The sequence below is a fragment of the Phodopus roborovskii genome, unplaced genomic scaffold (genome assembly GCF_943737965.1).
Source record: "Phodopus roborovskii unplaced genomic scaffold, PHOROB, whole genome shotgun sequence".
Classification (NCBI taxonomy): domain Eukaryota; kingdom Metazoa; phylum Chordata; class Mammalia; order Rodentia; family Cricetidae; genus Phodopus; species Phodopus roborovskii.
Window position 1 is genome coordinate 44,936 of NW_026126757.1, and position 17,084 is coordinate 62,019.

Sequence of the window (17,084 nt, forward strand, 5' to 3'; positions counted from 1 at the left end):
TCTGCAAAACAAGTAGGAAGCAGAATTTCTCAAATACCTAAAGGGAAAAAGATAGAAGAGGTGTCCATATATATAAACAGACTGCCAAGCATGTGCACACACTATGCACACCTGACTGTATGTGTTTTTGTGAAATAAATATAGCCTGAAATCTTTCTAATATTTATGATTACTCTATGCACTCATGTGTACCACCATGGCATATGAATGCTAAAGGTGAACTTGTGAAGTCAGTTTTCATTCCCTGTTTAGATGTGCCTATTCTTGTGAAGTCAGCTATAGGTTCAAAGGTTGGAATTGAAGGAGGTTCATATCGAAAGAGCAGAAGGTTGCAAAGTATGTATAGCCTACTAAAGAGAATGGGGAAATCCCTTAGAGTGGAAAAATAAAAGAGTAATCTCAGACGTGTTTTAGGAATGCATGATATATGGAGGTTGGAGTAGGAGAAGGCAACTTCAGAGCAATAGAAGGATCATAAGGGTTTATTATCCGCGGGTAATATACCAAAAATTCATGTTCTGGTGCTCATTCTAGATTCATTAGGTCTGGAGGAGGGTTCAAGAGTCTGGAGTTTTCTGTCAGCATTTGCAGGTCATTCTAAACTCCACAGATTATAACTGAAGTAACATTAAAAACAAACGACATCCCAACATCAACACTTCTCCATGTCTCCTTGGCTAGTTTTCTCATGTAGCTCCCAATTAGCTCATTTCCAAGAAACATTCATAGACATCTCTGAGCAACAGTGATCACTGACAGCTGACAGTTTCCTGAGAGTACAAGGATAGAAGATCTTTCTCGATATAAGTAAAGACCTGACTATTTTGAGAGAGCCAAACATGGGAGTTGCTTCCACATCTCTTGTGACATTGGAAACTTAGAAATTCTGTTCCCATATACATAGCCAAAGTTGTAGTGATGTACTTAACCAACATCAGCTGCAGTGCTGAATTCTAGGACTCCCATCTCCCAACATCAGCATCCCTGAAAGAAACTTTGCAGAAACTGAAAGCTGGTCTGTATAGGTAGTAACACATCAAGGGAAACTTGTTTAGTGTGTGATCATAACCTAACTAACATACTTGCCTTATTCCACTGAAAAAGCCACAGAAACCTACTTACAAATCACCTCTGTGAATACAAGTTACTGTGGAAGGATAGAAGCTCAGTGAGGCAGAGGAACATGATCCCAGCCAGATCTACCTACAGGAGAAGAACCCCATCCCATCTTTGCAGTACCTTCCTTTCATCATATCACATCTCAGAAGCAGATTCTGTTTAGATGCATGGAACTTAAGGAGACTGTCCACTGGAGCATTCCCTGACTACTTGCACACTCTTTAGAATGTCACACTCTGAAATGAAACTCGTCTCAGCATCAAGCGTTCTTATTTGTGAACTGGGCTGTTGTAGCAATTTAGTTTCCTGAAATATTACTGCCTTAACAACTATTATATTTTTCAATGCACTGAGGGAAAAATTACATTAGATCCCACATCGTGTGAAATTAATAATGTTTGAAATTTTAGTAATTGATATAGTTTCAATATATACTTATATATGTATACTTAAAACTGAGCTGTAAACAGAGAGAACAGTCTGGGAAGAGTTTAAAAAGTTAAACAATACAGCAACACAAACAATGCTGTCAAAAAGGACATGTACTCAGCTCAGTTAGTAGAGTACTTAATGCAGGAATCTCTAGGAATAATGCACACCCACCACCACGCCTACCAGATATAAATAGTTGCTCATTCCTGCAATACCAGAATTGGCGAAGTAGAGGCAGGAAGGCCCAAAGTTCCAGGAAGTCTTGAGTTATACAATAAGTTTGTGGCCAGCCTAGGCTACAAGAGCCCCTGTCACACAAATACCCAAAGAAAGAAATCCACTGATTACTGTGTACCTTACCTACCAATGGGTAATCGACTGTTGAACTAGATTCAGCATGCTTTCAACCAACACTCAGTTGGGTCTTTGGGATTCTGCTCTAAGGGAGGAATGACAGTTTCTTGACACCTAAGAGTATTTCAGGAGATGATGGCTCACCTGGAGTGGTATGGTACTTCTAAGATATAGTTCTAGTTCTAATTCAGGCACATAGTCTTTGGTAAGTCTACATCAGAGCTTTCTTTAATCACAAGAGTGGAGAGGCCTGACATGGCACGTGATCTATGGACAAGAGTGTAGCCAACAGAGAAAATGCTCTAGTTAAATTGCCTTCAGCAATGTGAACTTTATCTTGTACCCATGTTTAATTTTCTAAATTACAGTGCCAACGGAACAAACAGATTGTGTATCCGTATGCCTGTGATTATGTCTACTTCTGATATATAACTCACTTTTAAAATTATACTTACCTCTTACTATGAATAAAGATAATTACCTTTACCTGAAGGGAGAGAAGTGGGGGTAGGGGTGGGTACTTTCTCAGGTTCTTGGAGAGCATCAGAAGGGCAGAGACTGCATCTTCTGAAGCAGGACCGTTTCAAGGGTTCTTTACTATTAGCTGTATAAGTTGTTCACTAAACACCTGTTTATCATTTATCTTTGGTCTAATGAACTCATTAATAACCCACATTCACATGGAGGTAGAAAAAAATAAGTTATTCCAATGGTTTGAAATTAAAATCTTATTGAAGAATGTAGTTATTGAATTAGTAGGAAAACTAACTCCTTATGACTGGACAGATCATTTCAAAAAAAAAGCTGAGAACTGATCTCTGTTAGATTACAGCACACTGACTTAGCCCTGACAGGGAGGTGGGGGAAGTAAACACAGCAAAGACACAGCACAGAACTACAAAGATGTGTTTGTCATTATGGATTTAATCACAAGAAAGCAACTTCTCTGTCCTGGGGTCATCTGCTGAATGTTATTCTCATCCAACTTCTCCTTTTTAGTTGTCCCTCAACTCACTTGGAAGGACCACAAATTAAAGGGCAGCCATGTATGTGAACACCAGACACATGAGTGGTTAAGGGAAAAACCCTAGGTGCCACTTGGTTAATTTCTGGTTGTTTTAAATTTGTTTTCTTTCACAACACATGGAAAGCAAATCTCTCTCATGAGGCAGTCTGAATTTCTTCATCTCACTGACAAAATGACTCTCCTCAGTGGTCACTCACGAAAAGAGTATAACTTTATTCTATTCATGCAAGACATGCAACTAACATTAACCAAAAAACTTCAAATATTTTGATCCCGACATTGAGGCTTTTTTCCAAACTAGTTGACATCCACCCTCCATTACAGGCCCTTACTATTTATATTATGGTTGGTAAGAAATCCAGATATTGAGTATAGCTAATTGTCTATGTAGGGAATTTACCATCCCAGAGAGTGCAAAAAGGAAAAGAATATCATCCCTAGATAGTAAAGTAATAAAACATAGCTGTGAGTGTAGCTCATGTTAAAACACACATGGTTCTTGATCCTTTCTGTAGCACACACACACACACACACACACACACACACACACACACACACACACGGCCAAACAGACAAGTAAAATAGGAAAAATAATTCTATTGTTCCTTCATTTCACTTAAATTTGTTCATTTGACTGATCAAATAAAAATAATAAATCAAATTCTTATGATCTGATTCATTAGGCCTTGAGATAGCCTTGTGGGTAAAGATGCTTGCTGTCAAAGCTAAAGGCCTAAGTTAAGTCTTCTAGACTTACACAATTCAAAATTAGGAGGGAACAATTCTAATCCTAATTTGGCCTCTGACCATATGTTTACAATGGCAAGGGTTCACCTGCCCACACAGATACTGACAAATAAATAATTAAAAGTGTAGAAAGAGTTCACTTAATTCTTCAAGACAATATGTAAACATTTGCTGTGCTCGCAAGTTTTGTATATCAGTGAAAGAATTCCAAAGGTGGAGTGTTCCTAGGACTCAGGAGACCATCTAAAAAGAAGAGGATCTTCTTGTGTTTATGTGAACATTGAGGTCACATTTGAGAAGTGTTTGTTATATAAGAGACACTATTGTGAAGCAATTTGCAAATATTATGCCCCCTCTACACAATAATCCTGAAGCACACACCAAGGAAATAACAGAATTATGAAGAGTTTTGAAGAATTATTGGAGCTGGATTTGAAAAGTCATATGTGCTTCAATGTGTAGCTCTTGATGTTTGTGGAAACTGATTCAAATAAGATGTTCAAGTGAACACTGAGAAGTGAAAACAATAAATAAGTTAGTAGTGCAATTCTTGGGATGGAGTAACAGATTGGAGATGGGAATTCAAAGCAGAAAATATGGAGGTCAACAGAGCTTGTATTTTAACATAAATGAATACTCCCTCGGGGTAATACCAAAAACTACTAATAAAGAATAACTTTTTGTGGTATGTATCATCATGTCTCCATCTCCAAACTAAAGGATTATAACAGCTATTGAAAATCTATTAAGAACCAATCAGGAGTGTCGCAGGCTTTTATCCCAGCCTTTGAGGCTGGGGTATGCGGATCTCTATGAGTCCAAGACCTGCCTGGTGTATAAGAGCCGGTTCCCAGGCAGCCTCTGAAAAACCTGTTCCAAGAAAAAAAAAAAAATTCTACTAAGAAAACTATGAAAATGAGTCATCAAGAATGAAACCAGATCCAAATTATAAAGGATCTCAGTCTGTTCTTCACTACCTTGCCAATATGCCATGTTGACATTTTCTGCTTAGTGTATTTGAACAGTGTCACTACTGGCCTACAGCACACATGCACTGGAGTTTCAGGCTTCTTCTGCATGTAAGAAAGCTTAGTTGGGGCCAAAACCCAACACCAGTCAGCTCTGTCCTAAAACCACATGGCCCAAAGTGATAAACTGAATTTGGGCAAGTATAGGTGGTACCTAGTTTTGCAACTTGGTGTGGTTCAGTGAGCACAGCAAACACAGGTAGCTCCCAGAACTTCCTTGAGGACAATTAATACTTATCAGTTGATTCTTCTGTTCAATCACCCTGATGGTAACAACTGGGGAAATGAACTGACACATCAGCTCTAACTTCCAATTTAGGGAAAAACAAACCAAATTTCTGTTGCTTAAAAACTTTAGATGGTCTGTTTTATTTGTTTGTTTGTTTTTGTTTTCTTTTCCAACATACTTTGCCAAGTTCCTACATAGTTTTCTTGGAGGAAATTCAAAGCAGTCGTTATATGGAAGCACATGGAGCAATGAAATGAGACCTGACACTGAAAAATAAAAAGACATTTCAGAGCAGTGACTCTCAGGTCCTACATTTGAGATACACAAAAGCATCAGCTTATTTCATGAGGCCTACAAATAGGATGCTAAATAGGGCAGTGCTGAGCAGAATGTCTCCATCTCCAGGAATTAGTACACACACACACACACACACACACACACACACACACACACACACACCCCCACCCACCCACCCACCCACCCACCCACCCACCCACCTACCTGCTATTAATTCCGAGTCAAGAAAGGATATTTCTTAGGAGTCAAGTGGTATAACTGGGCTGATCACAGTGAGTTCGAAGTGTGAATGCGTCATCGTCTCTTACGTCAGAGGCCGTTTTCTGACACTGATTATGACGGAGGACGACATCTCTGCGTAGGAGCGTTTCCCCCTAGCTACTACAGTGTGGCTTTTGGACTGGAGAGGATAGGACAGAGCGTGATAGTAGCTGTAACTTGGGGGCTGAGCTTTCACTCTGGGGCTGTGCCAGCCCTCGGAGTGTAGGGCTGTAGCCCCAAAGTTGGTGCTTCAGCTTTTAGTGTTCCATAGGGGAGTGTTTTTTTTTTTTTTTTTTTTTTTTTTTTTTTTTTTTTGACTTGATAGGACAGAGTGCGATAGTAGCTGGGGATAGGGGGCTGAGCTTTCACTCCGGGGCTGTGCCCCAGGCCTTGGAGTGTAGGCCTGCAGCCCCACACTGGGTGCTTTAGGTTTTCTTGCTCCAGCTCTCCAGGACTCTGGTGCTGGAGGTCAGAGTGCCAGCGTTGACGCGTCAACTGAGATAAGGAGGTGGAGAGGGCAGTGGTGCCAGCCGGCCCCAGAAGCCTTCCCTTTCCCAGTGTCCCACTGACTGTGCTCTGCTCTGCTGCTGTCCATCTGTCCAGCTGCAAGGCCCCCCATGGTGGGCACAGGGATGGCGGTGCCTCGTACTGCCACCGTGGTGTGCCCATGGAGGATTTTTGAGCTGCTGCCAGTTCTAATTATCTTCATGTTCTGTGAATTTAAAGTAAGTAGTGCCATGCTCATGGTTCATTTGCCCATGAATAAAAATGTTCTATGGAGGTTCTAAATGAAATAAGGATTTTGGTCATTTTCATCATGTTGGCTGTTTGGGGAGAAAATACACAAAATTAATCCACAGTTGAAGTCTATTGCCTATAGAAGTACACATGCAAAATAAGGGAAGGGAGTGATTGTTTTTCCTTGGGTTGCTGGCAAAGTCTTTAGACTGAGCAAATAAGTTTCAGTAGATGAGGTGTGAAAACAGCATACACAGGAGCTCACAGCATAAGTGAGCCAAGGGCCTGATGTGACATGATGCTTACTGTAGACCAGTGGGTCTCAAGGATTGCTGTGGGGTGTGAGATGCAGCACAGGCTCATCAGTGGTGAGACCCATAGAAAAATGTATAGATATTCCTGATAGTATGAGAATCAAATGTCAGGGGAAAAAACACAGGAAGGAGAATTGATAGGGATAAGGATAGAGAAGTTGGTCCTAAATGGGGCAAGAAGAAATAAGAGCTAAAATGAGTGTGACTTTCTTGATTAGCTGCAGAGAGGGGTGGGATGTGTGAAGAATCTGGAATAGTCCCAAGTTCCTGGCTCTGTCAGCTAAGTTACTGAGATGTGCCTTATGGGAAGAGAAGCATATTGTAGATGAGAGATGATTTCAGATCACACACATCTCCCTCAGAATCCACAATTAGGGCCTAGGGAGATGACTCAGTGCGGAAAGGAAAGTGCTTGCCATGATCTGGAGTAGGAGCCCTTAAGACAATGTAAACGCTGGGTGGAGGTATGAATAGAGGAATCCCAGGTTCACTGGTCATCAGTTTATCAGAGAATGTGTGAGCTCTAGATTCAGTGAGAGACTCTGCCTTAGAAAAATTGAGGTAGAGAAGGAAGACATTACAACAGCAGCCTCTGGCTTTTCACATAAAATACACAGGCACCTAGCAGTTACCAACACTTATTTTTGATAAGGTTGGGGGGTGAGGACCACGGAGGGATTTTGCAGACTTGGCTGGATTTTCTGTGGTTCAGTGGGCTGTGTGGATGTGTGTTGCATTTTGTAAGGGAACAATTCTCTCCCCTTCAGGATGGTGTTAGCTATGAGTCTTCTATTGGTGCTGTTTGTCAGATTGAGAAAAGTAGTCCTAGTTTGCAGTCTCCTGATTAGACGGTCGATTTTCTTACATGTTTTATTACTATCTGTTGAGATCTTCTTTTTCTTCAATTCTTTTACTGTGGATTATGACATTGATTTTTTTTAACTGAGCATTACATTCCTTTCTGTGTATATATGGTGTGTGTGTGTGTGTGTGTGTGTGTGTGTGTGTGTGTGTGTGTGTAAATCCAAAGCCCCAAGAGTCGGTTTTTTCCTTCTACCACATTGGTGATGGGGGTCAAACACAGGTCCTGAGGATTGGTGGTAAAGTTTTTACCTGCTGAGCTATCTTCCTGGCCCAATAATATTTAAAATTTTTATTTAGATTTATTTATTATATATAGTATGCTCTGTCTCCTTATATCCCTGCAGGCCAGAAGAGGGCACCTCATTGCAGATGGTTGTGAGCTACCATGTGGATGCTAGGAACTGAACTCAGAACCTCTTGACAACTAGCTAATGTTTTTAATCATTGTGAGATCTCTCCAGCCCCTGCCCCCTCATATTTTTTTACAAGGTCTTTTATGACTATAAATTTTCCTGTTACACACTGAATTAGTTGTTTTGTGTAAGTTTTATGTTGCATTTTATTATTTTTTTTAAAAACCTTTTATGTTCATGGATGTTGTGCTCTTGCATGTATGTCCATGCGTCACATGTTTGCTGTGCTTAAAGATGCCTTAACGGGTGACATATTTCCCTGGAAATGGAGTCATAGATAGTGGTGAGCCACCAAGTGGATCCTGGGAAACAAACATGGGTCATTTATCTACAAGAATGACAAATGCTCTTAACTGCTGAGCTCTCTCTCCAGCCCTTCCTGTTTTTTGATAACTAATTTTAACCCGTTGTAATCAGAGAAGATGCTTCTCGACATGGGAATTTTTTAATTGAATTTTTACTATTTTAAACTATGTGTATGTGTGTGTATGTGCTTGTAGCTTCAGCTGCCCAAGGAAGCAGCAAGAGGGCATCAGATCTCACAGAGGTGGAGTCATGGGCAGGCACTTAGGGACTTTTTGACATGGATTCTGGGAACTGAAGTCTGCTCCTCTGCAAGAGCAGCAAATGTTTTCAGCTGCTGAGCCATTTCTCTGGGCTTGGCCATGTGGTTTGATTATTTAAAGAAACAAAACAAAAAACAAAGAAAACATTGAGGTGTGTTTTAGCTTAATGCCTGGATTTTTTCTGAAGAATCTTCCATGTACATTTGAGAGTGAATGTATTTTCTGCTATTATTGCATAGTATTTTGCTAGTATGATAGTCTAACTTATTTGTAGTGTTTTTTACCGTGTTGTCTTTTCATGCTGACTCACTGAAAGTGAGATCTAAAAATAACTAACTACTGTTGATGAACGGTTTGTTTTATCCTTACTTCAACAGATTTACTTCATTTTATTGTTCTCTTGCATAAAATCCTACATCTTAAAGACTGAGCTAGCCTTTTCCATCACATCTTTGTTTCTAGTAACAGTTTTAGTCTTAGTCTTTTTTATCTGCTATCAGAGGAGTCTACTTGTTTATGATCAGTTAGTATTGGGGTCTGGTAATAAAGACTAGAATAACCCACTGAGGGAAGATGGATTCAGGAAGAGGTAAAATATGCAATTAACTGCAGGCCTTACTCTGTGAGGTGTGGAAGAATATTTTAGAGGGTATGTGGAGGGCTTGGATATACATTCATAGTCTCTGGAGTGAGATAATGGAAATATTTGCCGTGCCTGAATATCTATTCTTGTGATCCTAGAGGCAAATCGTTGGTATCATTGCCTTGCAACATGATATCACACTTTTTTGTATGTGGCTCAGGTGAGAAAGAGAGAGAGGACCAGGATAAAATATTTTCAACCCTTTTCTGAGCCCTTGTAAGGTCAGTCCTGTACCTTAAGGATCCAAAACACAAGGTTAAAGGAACTCTCCATGAAACCCAAAGCAGAGGCTGTGCACCTACACTTTGGATCCTTTCTGGAGTCACAGATGTAAAAAGGAAAATAACGATACAGGGAATAAAAAAAGAGGATACTATTGCATGTATTTTTTTTTTTTTGGTAGAAGTTAATAAGCTGTAGATAGCAGCTTGTAAAAGGTCCTTGTCATGTACTAGCATAAAACAGGTTTTATAGATAGTAATTATCTAAGGATTTGTTGTTCATTTTGTCAGACCCCAAGGAGACGACAGCTGTGGAGTTTCTAGATGGTATATGTTGATGCCTGGAAAGAGTCAAGCCCATCATTTCTAGGGTTGTTTTTGAAAGAACCATTTTCTTTTTTGGGCTCAAACTGCATTAATTTAACTCAAGAGACAGGAAGGAAGGGTTTATATCCCAACTCTGAAGCTCTGTCAGTAGTTTCTTATCACTCTCCCTTCCTCAGAGGACAAGCTGCAGATCAGTGTTTTTCCTCTGCAGGAAATGTTTTTTCAAACCCAGTGCATATGGATAAATCATGAACTTGAACTCAGGGAAAAGAACCCAACCCAGATCATTGATACTTTTTTTTTTTTTTTTACTGGATTTTAAAAATCTTTGGTAGGGACGGTGTCCCTCACCCATCTCCTAAATAAATACATTGAGATTTATTCTTACTTACTAATGGCTGGCCTTATCTCAGCTGTTTCTAGCCAGCTTTTCTAAATTAAATTATCCCATTTCTCTTTATGTGTTGCCTCTGAGCTCTTTTCCCTTTATTTATTCTATGTGCCTTGCTTTCCTTCTTACTCTGTGACTGGTGCCCTTGGTGTCCTCCTCCTCTTGTCCCTGGATCTTCTCTAGGTCTCTCCTCCTATTTATTCTCTCTGCATGCCAGCCAGCCCTGCCTATTTTTCCTGCCTAGCTATTGGTCTGTTCAGCTATTCATTAGGCCAATCAGGTGTTTTAGACTGGCAAAGTAATGCAGCTTTACAGAGTTAAACAAATGCAACATAAAAGAATGAAACACATATAAAATATTCCATAATGTTCTTTTCTTGATACTATATCCTTATCCTTTAACTCTCCTGGAGTTATGCTCTGTGGAATCTCCCCATAACTTCTGTTTGAAAACTACTGTTTCACCATACTTAGCCCCTCAATAAGAACAATTGTAATTTACTAGAAACATGTTTGGAGGCATTCTGCTTTGTATTTTATGGTAGCCCATTCTATATGAATAGAGTTGGCCACAGCCACCTGTGCCTATCTTTGTACCAGTACTGTTGAAGAAGCATGCTTATAAGTTTATTTTCTTTGTCTTGAAGGTTGTGGCAGCAGTGCCTGAAGATATGACAACAAGCTTTGATCCTAGTGAGCCATCATTAGAATCGCTGATATGTGTGGTTGCCATTGGACTGCTTACCATTTTCTTATTTCTTTGGAGAGGATACCGATCAGTAAGTAACTACTTATAGTATGTGAATGGTCATTCTAAGTTTTTTGTTTTTGTTTTTTAAGTTTATTTCCTTTTATGTGCATGACTGTTTTGCTTGTATGCATGTGTGTGTGGTACATGTTCCTGGTCTACAGAAGTGATTAGTGGGCCATTGTTGGATGCCTGGAGCTGGAATTACTGATGACTGTGAGCTATAATGTCGATGATGGCATTTGAATTTTGGTCCTCTACAAGACTAACAAATGTTCTGAGCCATTTCTCTCTAACCTTCATTTTGTGTTTAGATTGAACATCTAATTGGAGAAACTTGTTATTTCAGGGAAATGAGTTAGGTCTTAGTGTTCTGAGTTATGCTAACAGGTGGTTTTTAAAAACTGAACAGAGATTAACAGAAATATTTTTATGTAAGTGTATTTTAAAGGATTTTATTGTAGGGATACTACACACTAGTACTAAAGCCCCAACTTTCTTTCTTTCCCTTTTCTTCTTTAAATTTGGGGTGTCTGTGATTGTTTTTAACAATATTAAAAAGTTTGCAGGTGTATCTACTTCCCAACTAAGAGTAAAAATCGCCACTTTCATGGCTCTTCTGGATCCTATATTGCTTTTTCCTATGGATCCTATATTGCTTTTTCCTATGCTAACTGTTTTTAAGGAGGGAGTCATAACATAGCCTTTTCTTTCTGAGACTTCTTTTTAGATGTTGGCCTTTGTGCTTCTGACTGACTTCATTTCTAATATCTTCATGGTTTTTTCTTCCTTACCTTCTGCTTACATATATCCTACTGTTTTTTTTTTTTTTTTTGTCATTTTTTTTTCTTCCAGTTTTCTGTCTCTGTTTTCTAGGTGGCATGAGTGTTCTTGTTTGCGTCTCTTGATCACTTTACCCTATCCCCACTGTTCTCAAGGGTGGATTTATCCCTTCCTTATCGAAAGCTGAAGTATGAAGAAGAAAAATACTAATGAGTTTTTTTAGTAAGTCAAGGTCTAGAGTCCAATGATATTTCATATATTTTTATTTTGATTATTAACCGTAGGAGATTTAATAATGGTGGCTCCTTAAAATACTTTGTTTTAGAGCCAATATATGCATGGGAAACATGGACTTAAGTCTTTAGAATAAGACTGTTTCAGAGCCTTTAATATGATAACACACATGATACCACACAATGGGAGACCTTACTATATAGCATTGTTTTCATTTGAAATAGAAGGCTTTCCGGTAATTTATTTACCATAAGGCCATAAGAAAGTTGGCATCTTAAAGCTGGAAGTAGAAGTCAGATAGATTTGCTTGAAGATATATTTGTTTTAATGTAATTTTGTTAAATTTTTGTTTCAGATTCAAAGCCGACTTTATTTGAGTAAGTAGTCTTTTTTGATTTTAGATCTTGTGATTGTATATAATTTAAAGCGTTTTCACACTTTAGTCATAATAATCTTTTCTTTGCTTGCTCAGTAAGAGAGAATAGACTGGCTGTGGAACTTGCAATGGAAATCAAAAAGAAATGTGATCTGATTGACAAAGTGTGCCTTGCTCAAGAGGAGGTAAGATGTGTTTGAAAATACAATCCATCACAGTGTGGAGCTTAATTGTTCTCCATGGGTTATTGCCTGCCATCAGAGCTTTGTTTCAGACCAGAGCTCTGTTGCTGCTCAACTTCATCACTTAGCCATTCTCTTTGCAGCCACCCTGGTGATGTGTAGTGTTTACCTTCCCTGACTAATTTGTCAGATCACCTTGATTTGCTTATTGCTCATTTAGATATTGTAAAATTGCCTTTTAAGTCTTTTACACGTTAAAAGATGACTTTATTTTTATTGTGTGTGTCTATTTGTGTCTATGTGTGTAGGCGTGTACCAAGAAGGCATTTGTGTGGTGATCATAGGATCATAGGACATGGAGGAGTCACTTTCCTCTTTTTATTACGTGGGTCCCTAGGATTGAACTCAGGTTATCAGTCTTGGCAGCAAGCTCCTTAACTACTTACTGAGCCATCACACTTGCCCATTTCCATCCATTTAAATGCACTCATAATCTTTCTCAGTTTATGCCATATAGATTAGGGCCTTTGCTTTTACTATTTTATGTCGTATATAAGAAAGAGTTTTGTCAGATATATGGATTGTAAATCTCTTCTACTCTGTGGCTTACATTTCTGTTTTGTTCAGTGTCTTAGAAAGTAGAGGATTTGAATTACAATTTAATGTAGTGTAATGTTTCATGAGATTTTTTTTTTTTTTTTGCTTATCAAGGATGTAAAGGTACTTTTACTTGTTATCATGTAGAGACTTTATTTACTGTTTTCATTTGGGCATGCTAGGGCTACTGTGACAAAATACCTTTAGCAGCAGAAGTGAATTTCCTTACAGTTCTTGAAATGAGTCCATGAAGATATAGCCAGGCTTTGCTTCCTCTGTGACATGTCCCTTGACTTTAGATATTGCTGTCTGCTTGTTATGTCTCTCTCTGTCCTAGTGCTCTCCACATAGGATACCAGCCATATTACATTGCAGTCATCTTAAATCCCTCATTTTAACCTAGCTGTATTTAAAGGCTTTGTCTCTAAATAACACAAATTCTGAGGTGCTGAGACAGGGTTTCTCTGTGCATCACTGGCTGTCCTGAAACTCACTCTGTAGACCAGGGTGGTCTGAAACTCACAGATTTTATCTTCCTTACTTGCCTTACTTATCACATGATATAAATGTCTGATAGCCAGTTACCACATATTGTTCTACTGACAGACTGGAGAAGCCATTAATCTGTTCAGGGGATAGTAGATGACTCACTTCTTTAGATCCACTTTAGTCACACTTGCTGTTAGGGTTTTCAGCCCCAGCAGATGTGGGGCAACTTTGGTAGTCACAAAGGAAACGTTCTGCCATATGTTGCCTAGGCTGGTGGTTGTGGCTTGTTTGTAGACCTGGCTTTCCTCAGCACAGTGTTTAGATTGCAAACTAAGCTCATAAAATCCAAGGGTACTTTACATGGTGGATATAAATTCTGTTTCCTTCTTTGGTGTCTATTTAGATACAAGTTGAGATAAAATTTGTATTTTTTTCCTCATGTGTTCCCTTGTTTTATTCAGTATGAAGGCTTAGAGTCATCCTTAAAGGAGGCCAACTTTGACAAGGCATCAACAGAAGTACAGAGTTTGAAGGTAAAAAAAAAGTATGATGTAAAAGCTAGGGAAAAGGTTCTTATTAGAAATATCTTGTCTCCCCAAAAATAATTATGTCAGAGAAATATGAAATTGTGTATCTGGATCTTACAATGTACAGAAAAAGTTAGTGGAAACAGAATAGTTGTAGGTGGCATAAAATATTTTAAAACATAACAGTTTTATCTCTTGTCATTAACTTGTTTTGAGGGATACAAAATCAGTTTATCAGAAGCTATAGATTTATAGAAAGAAAGAAATTCTGCATTCTGTACTCTGGTGAATGGATTGGAAAGACAATTCCTACTTTTGACATAGTTTGCTCCAGGAAAGAGACATAGAACTCTCACAAATTTAAGCATAGTAGCAGACAAGTAAGTTGTGACCATATTGTTTTTTCTTACCATGGTAGTAGATATTTACTAAAATTAGAATTGAGGTTTACATTGTAAAGAGTGGCATGGTGATAAATATTTAATCCCTTTCTGTGCATCAACCCTTGTCTACACACTCCATCACAGCCAGTTTTCAGTCCATAACCATGATTTCACAGAATGGAGAGTTTAGGAGAGATGGACAGTTAACTCTCCTGATTCAGAGGACACAATGACTTGTCTTAACAGACAGAGTATGATGTGATGAAGTGCCTCAATACTCTTTGAAAGTGGAATGGTTATTAAAACTGAGTTGTGAGCCTGTAGAGTAAATAGAAGTATCCTGCTCCTACCAATATAAAACAGAAAAAAAACTTTGTCCCTTAGATTATGTGTTCAGTCCAGTATGTCAGTTCTGTCATCCTCTGTCCTGAGTAGCAAGTCTGTGTCTTATGATTTAGAATGTCCTTGTAGAATCTGCAGGGAGTTTAGACTCCAAATAAACTCATTAATTTTTCTTTATTTTTACATAAAAGTTTTTTGGAATGCAACTGTTTTAATTCCTTCAGTGGGTATTCATTGTTTTCCGTGGTTAACTGGTGTGCACCTAAAATACTTACACTTTTTTTATAGAAGTTGCTGGCAACTGTTAAACCTGTTGTTATTTTAATATTTGAGAAATGAAAAAATGTATAAAGTGTTTATAAATTTGAGTATACTCATCTGATTTTTACCCTACACTCATCTGATTTTTACCCTAACTAAAAATTCTTATGTTTGGCTTGTTTAAGTTAGCTTTCTATTTTAGGCAACTTATAAAAATCTAGAAAGAGATAAATCTAAACTTGAAGAAGAAATATTACTTATAGAGAAGAAACTAGAAGAAGAGAGAGCTAAACATCATGAAGAAGAGGAATTGGTGAGTCTTATATATTCCAAGAGAATTATGAATCTTACCTATAAATTAAATATTGATTAAAATATTATATGTGAGCCAACCATAGTGGCACAAACTTATAATACCAGCACTTGGGAGGAAGAAACAACAGTTCCAAGCTATCCTGCCCTGAAATGTAAAGAAACTCATGTATATAAAAAATGGAATGCAGGCTGGGCATTCTTGACAAATGCCTTTAATCTTAGCACTCTGGAGGCAGAGGCAGGGAGATCTCTGTGAGTTTGAGGCCAGCCTGCTCTACTGAATGAGTTCCAGGAAGGTTCCAAAGTGACACAGAAAAACCCTGTCTTGAAAAATCAAAAGAAAAAAAATGATGTAGAATAATATGAGAACAAAAATTTTCACATCTGATCTGATCTTTTCACCTCTTTTATTTATTTGTTGTTATGTTTTGTTTTTTCAAGACAGGATTTCTCCATGTAATAGTTCTGGCTGTTGTGAAACTCACTATGCAGACCAGGCTGGCCTGGAACTCACAAAGATCCACCTCCCTCTGCCTCCTGTTTTCTGGGATTAAAGGCATGTGCCAACACCTCCCATCAAACTTTTACTTTTTAGATGTTATGATGAGTGGCTTGTGCATATTCCTGTATTCTTATTGTTTATATTCATTGACATAGTATTAGAATATAGTCCTGTATGTATAAGTGAGGCTGGCCTAAAACTCATGACCTTCCTGCCTGTGCCTCTTAAGAGCTGGGGTTACAAGTGTGCACCCCCACACTTGGCTCGCTTGTTATTTTAAATGGAAAATTTCAATATTTACGTTGGAAGTAACCATAAAGAATATAACTTGAATATTCATAGTGAAAAATATATGACATATAATATATATATATATATATATATCATTTATTTTACTTTAAATTCTGGATTAAGCAAAATCTTGATGTGTGTGAGATTATTTAACATACGAATTAGTGGGTTCACCTTAAACCTGAAAAGTTCTATGATGTATTGCTTTTGTAAGGACATCATGTGATTACATAATTTTTAAAATCCTTGTGAGCACTTGGAATGCAAGCTGACAAGGCCTCCTTATCTGGCCTCTCCCTTTTATTAACAGTAAATTAACAATGTACCTCACTAATGCATGTTGTCTTGGAGCAAAATGGACTTATTAAATACTTACTGACTGATACTGTCTTTTCAGATGAGTGACCTTTCAAAAATGATCCAGTCTCTAGCAGATGAATCACAGTCTGTCAAATCACAGCTAGCTGAAGTAAGTTAAGTTGAAATAAATTAGTCTGTCACTTCTGAAGACCATTTATGTTTCATATTATTATTAGGTATATTTGTCAGAGTTTTTTAGAGGAACAGAACTTATGAGATGTCATCTATCTATCTATCTAAATAGATATCTATCTATATATTGGGTATTTATTAAAGCGATTTCCAGGCTGTGTTCCACTCAGACCAGCAATGTCAGTCTACCAACAGAGAGTCCAAGAATCCAGCACTTTCTCAGTCCATGAGGCTGGATATCTCACCTGATACTCAGTATACACTGGAATACCAAAGAAGTAGGCTGTAATGCCAGTGAGGGTGAGGACCAGCAAGCTTCCTCTTCCATGTCCTTTAGATAGGCTGCTGCCAGAAGGTATAGCCCGGAATATAGGTGGATCTTCCCACCTCAAAAGATCCAGATTAAATGTGGGTCTTGCCACTTGTAATTATTTAATTTAGAAACAGTACTCACAGCTTCCTTGGGTTTTAGTTAATTCCAGTTATCATTGATAACCAAACAGCCATCACATTAGGTAATAAAATATTGTTAGTATTTGAAATGTAGCCAATCTTAAATATGCATTTGTTTTAATGTGTTACTTTGATTGA

General features: G+C 38.2%; 1 protein-coding gene and 1 non-coding gene across 2 annotated transcripts in view; both read left to right on the forward strand.

The window, feature by feature from the left end:
* Nucleotides 1-6,132: 6,132 nt before the first annotated feature.
* LOC127214562 (melanoma inhibitory activity protein 2-like) overlaps nt 6,133-17,084 on the forward strand; it is a 29,608-nt gene continuing 18,656 nt past the window's right edge. The window contains 7 exon segments of the mRNA XM_051174937.1: nt 6,133-6,219; nt 10,619-10,750; nt 12,092-12,117; nt 12,213-12,297; nt 13,842-13,924; nt 15,083-15,206; nt 16,399-16,470. Of these exon segments, the coding sequence (XP_051030894.1) occupies nt 6,202-6,219; nt 10,619-10,750; nt 12,092-12,117; nt 12,213-12,297; nt 13,842-13,924; nt 15,083-15,206; nt 16,399-16,470 (540 nt within the window). The 5' untranslated portion in view covers nt 6,133-6,201.
* On the forward strand, nt 9,241-9,362 carry LOC127214564 (small nucleolar RNA SNORA26). The gene has a single exon (XR_007833863.1). It is a non-coding gene; the product is annotated as a small nucleolar RNA SNORA26 (small nucleolar RNA).